A 14,194-nucleotide genomic window follows, 5' to 3' on the forward strand; every position below is an offset into this window, starting at 1 on the left:
CGCTTATGTGGTCAACGCAAATTAAGAATGCAAATATATAGAAAAACGTTAATGAATAGACTTATGATTTGCTTGTTTCGAATGCTTTGTAGATTCTGGAGAATAAAAGCTAACCTCATTGGACGGAGCTGGCAGAATACCTAGCCTGCTCTCCGATGCATTTTCTCTACGGCTTCTTACCTTTATGGATTTTGGATGTTCAGCATGGTATACATAAAATTGGCTTGTTGCTTTTCAGTATCTCACAAGGTACTCCAGCCTACATCTTCGCCAATCACCAACCGCAGGATCTGAAGCCCTAAAAACGTACCAGGGCAAAATTCAAGCTTTGAAAATCTGTGAAGTCTTTCAAAACTGAAAAATCGGCTAATTTCGATTTTTATGACTACAAATCATTTCACACTAATTGTAGTAAACAGCCTCACCACAAAAAAAACTGGAAACTACGCGACATCAACAGACCCCAGATCAGATACTCAATTCAACACATTCGATTAAAGCCCACAACGCTGCCAATTCCACAGCAGCAAATATCAAAATCCCCTCCATAAAGTGCACCTAATCATAATCCCACCTTCAATTAATAAAACCCAGCAACACCCACCTCCCATAAACTAAATCACCACACCCCAAATGAAAGTACACATACGAAACTGGCACGGAGTGGCCACGTGGCACTGGAAAGCAGCACATGGCGACGGAGGCGACGAGCTCTGTGGTATCTGCCGAGTCCCTTTTGATGGAACCTGCCCCAACTGTAAATATCCCGGTGACGACTGTCCCCTAGTACTAGGCAAAGGATGCACCCACAATTTCCACCTACATTGCATACACCAGTGGCTCGAGCAGGAGCTGTCCCGAGGGTTGTGCCCGATGTGTCGACAGACGTTCACGGCACAGACTGTGGAGGGTGTGGGAACCGAACAGGCGTTAGAGGACTTGAGGGTGCTTGTTGAACGGCACGAGACCCGGGAGCTGACGGAGGATTGAGAGGTGAAGAAGATGATACATGGAAAAGGTCTTTGGGGGAAGAGGGATGGAAGCTTGAGAGGGTGGGTTGGGGTTGGAGAGGACTTGGAGATATAGGGCTGGTTCAATTGTGTCTGGCCGAGGTCTCCAATTAAAGTCAAGGCAGCCGAAAATGTGCTTCAACCGCGTTGACCGAATTGACCACTTTATTCCCATGGTGTGGTGTCATTGAATTGCATCAGGTATAGATGTGATACAACACAGGCCTGATTCTTTGGATCAAGGACGCTAAGGATCTCAACCATAGCTAAAACATCAAGCAGGATCTAGATTCTACTCGGCGAAGCTCGTCTGGATCAGAATGTCCCTCGAAACCACCGTTCTTCCACTACTCTGATGCAACCACTCTGGTGGACATACCTCCACAATTACCCCACATTTCCAAGAATCAACTACAATATCCATTTCTCCTTCTGTGAGACCAAGAGCCTACCAGGACATGCATACTTCCCGTTGTTCCACAAAATCATCGTTTAGGAACTCCAAACGTCCCACCTCCATTGGTCTAAACAATGCGCGAAGCGACTTTTTCAGACCACACTATTCAGCATGTTCAGACTCACGATCGCCCCGCTCTCGCTGGCGCTTAGAAGGTCTGTTCTTCCTTCTTCTAGGATCGCTCTTAGGAGAACATTCATAACCACCCCACTCATTCGTGGCACCTTCAAGGAACAACCGATCGTCACCGATCCATCAACACCTCCAAAGAACCCCACGGAGCCTCCAGAAGACCATGGCGAGGACAGAAAACAAGTGACCAAAAAAGTGTTCAAACCAGAGGAGTTGGAAGCAGCACGTCTTGCTCGTTTGGCTAATCTCGGCTGGCTCGCTAAGCTTCCTGAAAAATGGATTCCATACGCTGAGCTCATGCGTCTTGAGAAACCAGTTGGAACGCTCCTTTTGCTAGCGCCTTGTTTCTGGGCCATCACCATGGGTGCATACTCAATTGCTGCTCCATTGGCGGTGACAGTGAAGATAATTACGTTGTTCACCATCGGCGCTTTGGTTATGAGAGGTGCAGGGTGCACCATCAATGATATCTGGGATAGAGACTTGGACAACCAGGTTGCACGTACGGTGGAGAGACCAATTGCAAGTGGAAGAGTGTCTGTACCTCAGGCCGTGGCCTGGTTGGGCGTGCAGTGTTTTGCTGGTTTGGCAGTGTTGCTTTCTCTTCCGTTTGACTGCTTCTACTTGGGTGCTCTTTCCCTTCCTTTCGTTGCAGCATATCCGCTTTTCAAGAGATACACCTACTACCCTCAGGCGGTGCTTTCAATCACTTTTGCATGGGGCTGCTTGCTTGGATTCCCTGCAGTTGGCGCTCCACTTAATCTCTGGGTTGCCGGTCCCTTGTTCGCTTCCAAGTGGCTCTGGTGTATGATTTACGACACTGTCTACGCTCACCAGGACAAGGTTTACGATGTTAACGCCGGTATCAAGTCCACAGCTTTGGCCTGGGGCGACAAGAGTAAGCCGATCATGTACCTGATGGGCGCTTTGCAAGCCGCTACGTTCTTGACTGCTGGTTTCATGAACTCTATGGGACCTTTCTTCTACCTTTCGGCTGCATGGGGTTTCCTGAGACTTTTCAAACAGCTCAAGGAGGTCAACTTGGACGACCCCAAGAGCTGTTGGGCCACTTTCACCGGTAACATTGTCACTGGCTACATCTTCTGGGCCGGCATGGTCGTCGACTACCTTTTGGTGCTCCTTGGAATTCTTTGAGATCTATTAATTAGGCACCACTTTCGTTGGCCTCTTCTAAAATGCCTTTATAGCTAGCATATAAATCGTCGTAAACTTTTCCTGTAAGTTTCAGATCCAACCGGTGGAGGATCTTGATCATGTCCGAGTCAATCTTCTGGACTTCGTTCTTCACCAATACGTCCGTCAAGTAGTCGTAAAGGAATGCAAGGGGCAAGTCGGATGGCATGAGATGGAGAAGCTCTGGTAAGGTGAAGTACCCTCCAAAGACTGCCACCAAATGCTTCACGCCTTCGTTTCGTGAAAGAGAGTCCTCGTAAAGCAAGTAACTCTCGAGGATCTGCTTCATGCTATTTTTGATGTCTTCTTCAGGCCTAGTGGTGAAGCGGGCCTCAAGACTGGGCTTTATCTGAGAGACGTATGTGGGTTCAACAGGGAATGGTGGTTGATCATGGATTGCGAACCAATCAGCAGTTCTATGGTCTCCATGGCGGAGACATTCAACAATTCGTTCGTCGCTTTTTGTTTGAAAGAACAAGGTGGATAGGTAGTTCATTGCATCGTTGTCCTTGAAGGATACTTTGGGGAGTTGCTCGCCGTAAAGCAACAAGCATAGAAGGAGCTCGTATATCTTGGTGTATATGGCGGCGAGAGCTTTGCACTCACTTCGAGACCCATGAATTGTCAAGTAGTCGATCCAATTGATGGTAGGTATATGACCGTTGGAGAGATCGTGCTCGACTTTGAAAGTGGAGAGTAGAATGTCTAGATTGACATACTCCTCTGCAAGCGAGTCATGTTGCAGTTGAAGAAACTCGAGTTGCTCCACCAAAAGCTCTCTGGCTAGCGATGTATCGAACTCGCCTTTCTCCTTTAAACTGTCAGAGAATGATTGTTCGATGAACTCCACTTTCAAAGAGGAAAAACCAGCATCGAGGTCGTGAAGCTTGGAGTATTCTTCAAGGATGTGTTTATGCGTGGCTTTGTGCTTTCCATGCTTGTTGGCCTCAAGAAACCTAAGCCCTTTGTCTGGGAATAATTTGAGGAGCTCCAAAAGGTGCTTGTTGTACAGATCGCTGTCTTCGAATTTGTCCCTGAGTTGTGTGATGAGCACATCAACCAAGTCCACGGAATAATCGTCTTTGGTGGCAACGCCGTCTTCCAGAATAACGAGGCCTTCTTCTTCAACTCGCTTCTCGAGAAGCTTGAAAGCAAGAGCAGTGATTTCTTCGGCACCGTTATCCACCGACGTTCCTTCCTCCAACAGCTTCTGCTGCAAAAGCAACACATGGAGCCTGACTAGATTCCAGCCTTTTTCGTCAAAGAGACCGAGAAGCTTTTCGTTGGAAGGGTGTTCGGATACCCACAAATCAGTTTCGGAATCCACCAACTCAATTGTCAGCTTGACTGTGGACCTTTGGTAAATCAAGAGACGCAACGCTTCAAAAACTGCCCGGTCACGGTCACTCTCAGAATAGACAGATTTGAGAAACAGCGATCTGAAGTCGTCACCCACCTCGACAGGCCGAAAATGCTCTAGCACTCGCCACACCACTTTTTCCAAGACTAGCCCATCGTATACATCTTTGTCGAGATCTTCAAATAGGTAAAGGAAGATTCGGGGATCGAAATTGTGAGCAGCGTCGGTGAATTTATCGGACTTCGTCACAAGCAAAAGAATGACGTACAAAAGCCTGAGCACACCAGCTTCGTCGTCAAGTTCCTCAATCTGCTTTTCCCAATCAGTTTCCTCCTCCAAGCCATCAAGCACAGCCTTCAACTTCAAGTACAACGAGCTTTCCTCGTACATGTAAAATAGCGAGTCTTCGTTGTGGAGCACAACATGCGCAGGCTGTAAAGATACGTATGGACCGCCATTGCCGTCGATATTCACCTTGGGTAGCCACTCCAGCAACTCTTCATGGGCAAACAAGACCGGCTCGTTCGTGCGCTGGATGCGGAGGTCTCCAGGCTTTCCCAATTCGAGTTCCTCAAACACTTCCTCTATATTTTGCGAGTCAACAACCTCAAGCGTCTCCAACGAGCTCAGTGTCAACTTGAGAGCGTCGCCGTCCTTGAAAAGACCCAACACGTGAGGCCAAATCACGGCCATGCCGTTGGTAGGGTACCCTACATCGATCCAGGTCAAGGTTCCTCGAGTGACATCACCCACAGAGTTGATGAACATGGCCATAGACATGTTTTCGTTGGTACGGACCGGTAGAAGGTACTCCTCGCCGCCAGCGGCATCAAACGGGAGGATTGCCGGGCGGATGCCAGGGGCTTTTTCAGGGTTATGCTCGAATAGCGAGATCCGGCGGGTCTGTTGCATATCGACCACGTCGTAGTTTTCGCCATTGGCAACCAAACAGATATTGCTGTAGTTGGCCAGCGTGCCTGCAGCCGAGGAAATGCCCAATACGGCGCCGTTGTAGGGGATATCTCGTAGGAGCTTCACGGACTGAGAAACGTACTGGACCACACGGAGCCTGGTGGACGTGAACACGATCGCCTTGTCCAACAAGTTCTTTGTTTTCGGGTTCTTCACCTGGCTGAGTGTCAGCACATCGTTGACATCCTTGATCTTGCCCACATGGCAGGGCAGAAGCTCCGGTAGCGTATACACATACAAGGTTCTGTTGCACACCACCAAACACAAGTCGACGTCCGGAAGCGGCAAGATTTTCGTGACAGCGGCGTCCTTTTCGGTGACACGCAAATTCAAAATAAGCATGTACTCGGCGGCATCCTCGAAACAGTGAAGATGGAGAATCAGCCCCAGCGTGGTGCCAATATATATGTTCAGTTTGTGGGCAGCGACGGTGGAAATTCGGCTGTCTCCGAGCGGTAGGTCTGTCGGAAGACGCCGGAGCCGCAGGTTGGCAGTAAGCGGCCGTAGCGCAGCCATTGGGTGGGGGTTTTGGGAATTAGGAGGAGTAAGTGTTGATGTAGTTGGTGCGACCGGTTAGAGGAAGTACCGGGGTGGGGAGTGATTTGGTGATGCTTTTTTTTGAGTTGGTTTTTGGGGTACGATCGAAGAGAAGGAGTCTGAGTATGTGTTTGGTGTCTTGGTTTTGGCGTTTTGGTGGGAATGGGTGGATGGTGGATGGGTGGTTTTGGTGGGGTGAAATATTGGTTTGCAGCCATTACGGTGCGGTGATTTATAGAGGGAAGAAATACGGTTGTTGGGAACTTACAGACTTGTTTCTGGGAAAGAAAGAGCTAAATCTTGAGCTTCGACTGGTAATCGGATGTTTTATGGAAGTTGGGAATCATTTCTTGGAGATATCTGATGCGGGTTGGTGAGATGTGGATATGGCTTATGAACGAGCTACGAGCTGTCAGGCAGCAAAGGATGCAATTCAATCACTTTTCGTTGATGAACTCGAAATTTTATAGCTTTTCAGTCATTTGGTTGATGGGACCATCAGCATTAGTGTCAGTCTATGCCATGCTTGATGCAACTCTTACCTGCATCAATTGCTACTAATTCGAAACTTGTACTTACGTTTTGTTGTCTCATTTGGGAAGATTATAGATAGAAGCTAAGTTTCGAAAATCGTGAAGTCAAGTCTGCTATATCAACTGATCACAGTCATCAGCCTTCAGCTGGCATTGAACTCGTTGTGTGATACACACAGAATCAGTAACTATTGCATTCCAGCAAGAAGCAGAGTTGGTACAACTATGAATTCATGGTTCTTTTCAACTGCTATTGAGCGGAGCAATCCAAAGAGTGCAGTTTGAAAGGTGGTTTGAACAAACCTTATGTCTAATCAAACAGCCCATTGGTATAAACGAACTCTGTTTTTACGGCATGATATTAATTCAAGCAGACTGTCTGTCCAATCCAATTATTTCAAAAAAGTAAGTCCGACGGCTTCTACACTTCAACTCTCGAGAATTACACTGACATATACACAGACCCAGCATGGCTAGGCGGAAACGGCCTTCTCGGACTTCTTCTCGTTGTCGTCGTCCAAAGTCAACTCCTGCAACTCGGTGGCAGGCGTGGGGAGCGAAGGTGGGAAGGCCAAGTTGTCTCTGTGGGCAATGTACTCGGAATCAGCGAAACCCAAGATGTTCTCGATGTCCGCCAGCTGGTGGCCCTTGATCAACTCGATTTCGGCACTCGAGTAGTTCACTCTACAGTGGCCCACCTCCACGCCTTCGCTTGGATCGCTCTCGCGAGTAGGCAACACCTCAATCGACACACAGTCGTGGACATTGAAATTGCCCTCGACAGACACAACGCCCACAGGCAAAAGCCCAGCTCTGTCTTTCCTGGTGAGCGCCTGGAAACAGCCGCGATCAATGTAGATGGTGCCCTTGGTCTTGAGACCGTGCAAGAGCCAGAAACGTCTATCCAGCTTGATCTGCTGGTCGCGAGGAAGTCCCAAGAACCGCGTGTGCAAGGGGATGTTGCCGTTGTCGATTTCCTGCTCGACGAACTTGGCCTGCTGCGCCGGAGTCCAGCTCTCGTCTGTGTCCTGGATGTTCAGCACAATGTCCAAGATGCAGTGGGGCTGCAGGGACAAGGTGATGATGGTGGTTACGCCCACGTTGGTGGCCAATTCCGCGGCAATGAGCTTGGTGGTCATGCCGCCGGTGCCGACCTTGCTTCCGCCAGCCTCTTCCTCAGTACTAACGGTGATGTCGTCGATCTTGTCCACCACCACAATGGGCTCGGCCTCGGGATTCAGACGCGGGTTGTCGCTGTACAAGCACTCCACGTCGGTCATCAAAAAGAGATAGTCGGCGTGGATCATGCCTGCGGTGATGGCCGAAAGCGTGTCGTTGTCGCCAAACTTGATTTCCGCCACGCTCAACGTGTCGTTTTCGTTGACAATGGGGATCACGTCCATGGCCAAGAGCTCGTTCAAGGTGTTGGTGGCGTTTCGGTACTGGGCAAAGTCGACGATGTCGTTTCGGGTGAGCAAGATCTGGGCAATGGGCTGATTCAACTGTCTGAACAAGTCGTCGAAAAGGCCAATTAAGCGGCCCTGGCCCACCGAGGCCAACGCCTGGAACGCCGCCAACTGCTTGGGTCTGTCCTGGGTGTTGACCCTCTTCATGCCAAAGGCAATGGCGCCACTCAGCACCACGACGATCCGGTGGCCTGCTCTTCTGAGTTTGACAACGGTTTCCACGATATTCGACAAATTGGCGATCCGGGGTTCACGAGTCACCTCGTCCACGAGGGACAGCGTGCCCAACTTGATCACAATGGTGTACTGTTTTGACATTGTGGAAGAAAGTGGAGTGAGTAGTTGGTGCGATAATTAGGGCGGTGAAGTTTAGTGCGACCACCTGGAGCTAGGGTATGATGTCAGGGTGCACGGCCAAGCCTTTGATCGGGTAGGGTTTAGAATTAAGTTTGGCGGTAGAGAAGAGGAGGGAAAAAAGAAAATGTTTTTTTTTTTTTTTTTTTTTTTTTTTTTTTTTGATTTTTGGGAAACCCCCGCTTTTATGGTTCTGGGAAACCCCCGCCTTCATGGAAATCCCCCGCCTTTATCGTCTGTAAGCAGGCCCAGGTGCATCTCACCACTTTGGAACAGGTGGTGGAAAATCGGGACCCTTCCGTCCGAAACGCATACATCGGATTTTCCATATTTTCCACCGTAACACCTGGATTTTTACGCTTGTCGGTTTGTGCTTGGCAGTGGCAACTGCCGAGAGCTCTAGGTGTCGAATCAGCGGTCTCGAAGCGCCGGCATATCTGCTGATTTTCCCAATCGGGCGAAGTGGGATTCGTGGGGGATTTCCAGGTTGTAGTGGGGGTGGATTTTGGTGAAATCCAGCTGAACGCTGTCTTTTTTGATTGATCTTTTTCGCTTAAGCTTTAACATTTTTAAAAAAAAAGGGAATCTGGGAGTGCCCGGATTGGGTGCAAATGCGACATTATACGACTCGTTCACTGCCACACTGGCTTACTAATTCTGACTAATGGTTTCGTGAAGGTTTCACAATAAGTCTTTTCATGGAATCGCTTCACGGAATCGCTTCACGGAATCGCTCCCATCCAACTGACCTGAGACATTGTTTATGTAAGCGTTGCATGGAGAGAAGGCAAGCGAAGCAGGAGATAAGAAAGAGAAGAAACATGAATGGAGTTTTGGTCAGTCATGAACAGAAGATTGGTCCATGGTCAATGGTTTCGAAATCGTGCTTCATTTTAGATGTACAGATTTTTAGTGGAGGTGGAGCTGTGCATTGGATTGTGGAGAATGAGCCATTGTGTAGAAGCGATTGTGGACCACCCACACGGAAGTGCAGTATACGTGGAGTCCGAGAGAGCCGAGGGCGACGATTTTGAGTTAGCTTTTAGGAGGGTTTTGAAGAAGCGTTTTAGAGGTGGATTCTAGAGGTGGGTTAAGGGTAGACACCCATAGGTAAGACACCGAAACGTTTATTTAACCAAAGAGATGACTTCTACTTTAGATGGTCTTCAGTGAATCTTCAAAGTTCTTTCTACGATAGGAACTCCCCAGTAGGCTATATTGTCAGAAACTCATGTTTCAACACTGGGGTGGACTCTGGAAGTAGAGGGTGGGATAGGTAGACTTAGGGTAGCCTTAAGAGGCTTTGGCTGGTCAAGCTTTGCTGGTAATTGAACCATAGAATATCAACTATCATCAATTACTAATCGCTGCTTGACTCAGTTCATGGACAGGGTTCAGCTTTTGCAGCCAGGAAGCACAAAGCATGGTGGCTTCTGCAAGGCGGCCTGAATTATGCCTTTTTGGGAAATACGAGTGGTGGCGTCGATAGGCTAGTGTGTTTTTAGCGGTGGTGCTTGAACAAAAATGGGAAGCTGCGTTTACGGTGTGAGTTGGATTCGTTGGTATGGGCGTGGGTGGATGGACCATGGAGCTATATTTCGGGAAATTCGGGTCTTCTCTGAAAGGAGCTCCGTAATCGCATTCCTTTGTTTCAATTCTTGGAAGATCTTGTTTTTTGAAAAATTTTTCAATCGAGCTATTTGAATGGAGGATGGATCGGATGGTCTGAGCAAGAGGTAGTATTGCCACAGTGATGGTATGTGAACAAGGTGGAGGTAGTCTGGGTGATAAGTCAAAAAAAAAAAAAAAAAAAAAAAAAGAAAAAAAATTGGACTATTAATGAATTTATTGAATACCTGGATGTCTTCATAGTGTCGTTCGGTCTGCCTATGTGAGTGTGCAATTGCCATTGCCATTGGGTTTAGATGATCGTCCCAAGGATCTTGGGCAGCATCAAGTAATCGTCGATCTCTCCAGATGATTTAGCAATTGGAAAAACCGTGAGATTCACGAAAAAAAGCTTTATTGTCCATAATAACTTTCTCTCAGCCTCTGTCCTGCTCATCAAGTAGTACAGAATCTGAGGTATGAAACACCAGCATCGAGAAACCTGGCATTCGAGCACTCAAGTAGAGATTGAAGTAAAAACCCTTCAAACGAACTTTTAGCTTTCAAACAGCTCTTTTGTGAGACATCTGAGCACATATGCTAGCTCACCTCAACCAACAACGTCACCCAATCTACTGCAAACCCGTCCATACGTTTCACAGCAGTTTCTTTCAATTGATCTAGGATTTTATGAGCTTCTGCGATTTTTACATCGTCTTTTGAAGAATTGGTCCATCTGGCGATGAGCTCTTATTTCCACTATTGAGCTGTCTCACTGTGGACTCATTCACCATTCTTCCAGACCCACCTTTCACAACCAAGTCCCCTTAATTTCACCAAATGACCACTAAAACAACAAAAACCCGGAAATTCTCAAAATCAAAAACCCCCAAACCCCAAATCCCAAATCACCAATCCATCCAATCACAAATCCATACCCCATTTTGCACCCATTCCACCCCACCCGCATCAATACTGATAAACCTGCAGCGCTCACTATGATTCGAAACTTCTCCAGCCTAACCCGCCTAGCGGCAATCCCCAAAAAAACTAAACTACCGCCTCGGCCCTTGTGGCTTATAAAGGAAGAAGAAATCAATGAGGAATTCATAAAAGGCGGACGCGGCCCCGGAGGCCAGAAGATCAACAAAACCAACTCCAAGGTGCAACTCACCCATATTCCCACAGGGAAGGTCGTGACGTGTCAGTACTCCCGGTCACAGGAGAAGAACCGAAAAAGGGCCCGGGAGATTCTAGCACTCTGGCTCGAGGAGCAGCAGGATCCGGAAAACTGCAGAACGGCTGTGTTGGCGAAACGAGAGCGGATGGTGAAGCAGAACAGGACGAAAAAGGCCAGAAGAAAGCACAAGAAGCTGGAAGAGGAAGAAGAGGATGTTGCGGAGGAGTTTGATCCCGAGGCCGAGCTTGACCGGTTACTAGAACAGGCGAGGAGTCTGGGCTGGAAGGAGAACAGCATACGTTGAGGAATTACCAGGGGTGATCGAGGACATTGAATTGTCCAATGACATGAATGATATTTTCGGTTCGGTAATTTGTATACCTGCCGTGGTGTTGGTTGGGATTGCCGGAAGTTGATGGATCCCAATGGGCCTTCCTAGATGGTGAGACAGACTCTCATCTGTCTATTTTTGGCTGCCATTTTCAGAGCTACTCATGGCAATATAGATTATATGTGGAGGAGAATCAGACCTTTCAGCGGCAGGATCATCAACTTTTCACTCCTGAGGTTGCGTTCACCCATGACCTGCGCTCAAGGAAGGTCGAGACAACGGGCAGTTCGTGGAATTATTCAAGAATATTTTTCATGCTATGACGCACCAAATCCAGAAGCCTGACCGGTGCTTGTATGTGCAACTGAGCCCCTCGAATTGCCCTTTTGTTCATCAAATTGACCCTCACAACTGCAATCAAAAACCTCAAAACCATGTCTGACAACCCATATCTCGCCGAAAAAAGTGTCATGGATACAAAGGATATTCCAGAAAGTATCGAGGAGCCAGAAAAGAACGACATCATACCCAATTGCATCACTTGGTTTGCTATATCATCAATAGCTGTGTTGCTGGTATGCGGCTAATGTATTCATATTTGGCAATTACCTCCTTGGAACTCTGGCTCCCATTCCAATTCAGAAGATCTGGAATAAAGATACCGATGGATGGATTCAAGTCATGAAGGCATCCGTTCGCTTTTTTGAATCTGCGAAGAAAGGTTCTCCAGGTTCAGCAGCATCCGTCATTCCCCTGTACTGGCCGTATGGGAAAACAACATACTCGCTCTATAGCTCGGGCTTGTGCAGGGAGGTAGAGGGATTGGAGAGAGTCTGTTACGAAGGGGCTTCTCCGTTTTACGATTTTGTAAAGGATATGGGGTTCTTGACTGCGCAGCATCTTGGAGTAGAAGATGTGGAGAGCTTCCAGCAACATTGGCTGAACCGCTTGAAGGATCTCGTGGAAGATGCATTCACAGAGCAAGAAAGAATAAAGATTCAAAATGAGGTCTTCGGAGAAAATAAAGCGGAAGACTATATGATGAAGATATTGAGGCGCCATTTAAAGCACACAGGTTACGGGAGAGCATGGAAGATCCAGTTGGGTCTTTTCATTGTCTCAGTCATTGTCGATATCATGATGACAGCAGCGTTTTTGGCTGATGTTGACGAGGAATCTCTTTTGCTCAACCTACCCTCGATTGTGGGTATTATTGTCCACTTGACCAGGTTTATCTATGGATATCTCATGGGTCGCACTACTATATTACCGATTGTGTTGTATGATAGTCTCGATGGCTCTTTTTGCGATAGCGTGAACGAGACATTCTACGGTTTGCAAGGATATTATCTCATCTTTTGGATAGTCTTCTATTGTTCGCTTCATTCTATACTTGCACGGAAGAGAGGTAGAATTCCAAGTGAATGAGTTGATCGAGTGCTAACATTTTCATCAGCACCGCCATCAAGCTATATCACTTGAGTCGTTGGTAGAACGAGATTTGCTTTTGTTCAGCTCATGCCTTTGAGTCAACTTTGTAGAACTTGTGATTTTGCATTCCCGATAATCCATCAATTTACGAGGTGCTAATTTCATAGATTAGCGGTGCTCAAAACCATGCAGATGTAGGTGATCTTCAACTTTTTGCACACATTCCAATCCGCCAACACCTTTCTAATTAAAGTCAATTGACCATTAGACAGCCTTTGGGAAGCATGTTATGTCATCCTTCAAAAAGACCAGTGACGAGGACAACTCGATCGAAATGAGGTCCTTTCTTTCAAGCCCGAACAAGCCAACCGAAACCCCACACTTCAAGCCAAAATTCAGTATCTCCAAAGTCTTGATCACATTTGTGATGATAAGTTGGTACCTGCTAAATCTTGTCATATTCAGCAACTTTTTTCTCGGAACACTGGCCCCAATTGCGCTTCAGAAGATCTCGAATAGTGATTCCAATGGATGGATCAATGTGATGCAAAACGCAATCAATGCTTTTGAAAATGTCAAGGAAGGATCCACAGGTGATGCTGCTTCCATGCTATCTCTGCGATGGCCCCACGGAAAAACTACATACTACTTCTACTTTTCCAACTTGTGCCGTGAAACAGAGGAAACCGAGAAGATTTGTTTCCTGAAGGACCTCCCTTTTGTTGCTTTCTTGAGGGATTTGGGCTCTTTGGTTGCACAGATCCTGGATGTGGATGATGTGGAGGGTTTCGTGGAAACCTGGACTGTCGGGTTCAAGAACCTGCTTGTAGAAGCTTTAACCGAGGTGGAGAGGGAGACACTTCACGAACAGATATTTGGAGAGAAAAGAAAAGAATTTGACTCGCTGAGCGTGAATGTCATCAAAGGGTTGAAGTTTCATTTGGGTGTGGAATTCCCGCCAGACTGGATATTCCGGTTATTCCTCTTCACCGTTTCATTCTTTTTTGATGCCTGGATTGTAGTAGCAGCTGCACAGGGATGGAGACTCGGCGATAAAACGTTCTACCTCGACATTCCACTTTTTGGAAGTTGCATCCTCCACTTCGTCAGGGTGATATCGTGGTTTGTGACAACATTCGTGCTATTTCCTGCGCTAGTATGAGAGGGCACACTATACGAGGGACTTGAAAGTAGCAGCTTTCTCCATGCTTTGGTTTCCATTGTTGATGCAACCCAGATCTTCTATCCTTTGGTGTGGTACTTCTTCGTGCTGTTTGTGACGAGAGATCAGTGACCGCTGTATCTTCCGCCGTGCTTTGATAATTGGACTTCATCTGAAAAATCAATTTTTTTGATAGCACCAATTCATGCCCTGAACGGTGGCACTTGAGCATCGAGCCGCATTTCATTCCATGAGACATGGCTTCGTGGTTTCACCTGCCAGGACACCCCCAAAATAGACCCGCCGTCAATGCTTCTTCTCCAAACGGATCAATTCGATTCAATCGGTAGAAATCAAAAACACAATCGCATATTCGGAAATACTCGGTCCGACAATGGAGGCAAAACCCGTCAATGGCCCATATGAGTCCTCAGACCAACCTCCATTATCCCCAAGCTATTCTCCAA

General features: G+C 47.3%; 5 protein-coding genes across 5 annotated transcripts; 3 read left to right on the plus strand and 2 right to left on the minus strand. All coding sequences in view use genetic code 12, as the record gives it.

Annotated features, from left to right (window-relative positions):
• Positions 1 to 1,578: 1,578 nt before the first annotated feature.
• CXQ87_001679 (4-hydroxybenzoate octaprenyltransferase) lies at positions 1,579 to 2,754 on the plus strand (the record flags this gene model as incomplete). The annotated part of the gene is made up of 1 exon (XM_025480213.1): positions 1,579 to 2,754. The coding sequence occupies one exon, from the start codon at positions 1,579 to 1,581 to the stop codon at positions 2,752 to 2,754; it is 1,176 nt and encodes a 391-aa protein (XP_025334513.1).
• A 47-nt stretch (positions 2,755 to 2,801) lies between these two features.
• CXQ87_001680 (CORVET complex subunit) lies at positions 2,802 to 5,641 on the minus strand (the record flags this gene model as incomplete). The annotated part of the gene is made up of 2 exons (XM_025480214.1): positions 2,802 to 2,807; positions 2,831 to 5,641. The coding sequence occupies 2 exons, from the start codon at positions 5,639 to 5,641 to the stop codon at positions 2,802 to 2,804; spliced, it is 2,817 nt and encodes a 938-aa protein (XP_025334514.1).
• Positions 5,642 to 6,668: 1,027 nt separating this feature from the next.
• PRO1 (glutamate 5-kinase) lies at positions 6,669 to 7,979 on the minus strand (the record flags this gene model as incomplete). The annotated part of the gene is made up of 1 exon (XM_025480215.1): positions 6,669 to 7,979. The coding sequence occupies one exon, from the start codon at positions 7,977 to 7,979 to the stop codon at positions 6,669 to 6,671; it is 1,311 nt and encodes a 436-aa protein (XP_025334515.1).
• Positions 7,980 to 10,621: 2,642 nt separating this feature from the next.
• On the plus strand, positions 10,622 to 11,107 carry CXQ87_001682 (uncharacterized protein; the record flags this gene model as incomplete). The annotated part of the gene is made up of 1 exon (XM_025480216.1): positions 10,622 to 11,107. One exon carries the CDS (start codon positions 10,622 to 10,624, stop codon positions 11,105 to 11,107), a length of 486 nt encoding a protein of 161 aa, XP_025334516.1.
• A 461-nt stretch (positions 11,108 to 11,568) lies between these two features.
• CXQ87_001683 (uncharacterized protein) lies at positions 11,569 to 13,885 on the plus strand (the record flags this gene model as incomplete). The annotated part of the gene is made up of 4 exons (XM_025480217.1): positions 11,569 to 11,709; positions 11,777 to 12,363; positions 12,878 to 13,509; positions 13,803 to 13,885. The coding sequence occupies 4 exons, from the start codon at positions 11,569 to 11,571 to the stop codon at positions 13,883 to 13,885; spliced, it is 1,443 nt and encodes a 480-aa protein (XP_025334517.1).
• Between the last annotated feature and the right edge of the window lie 309 nt (positions 13,886 to 14,194).

This window comes from Candidozyma duobushaemuli, assembly GCF_002926085.2.
Source record: "Candidozyma duobushaemuli strain B09383 chromosome Unknown B_B09383, whole genome shotgun sequence".
Classification (NCBI taxonomy): Eukaryota; Fungi; Ascomycota; class Pichiomycetes; order Serinales; family Metschnikowiaceae; genus Candidozyma; species Candidozyma duobushaemuli.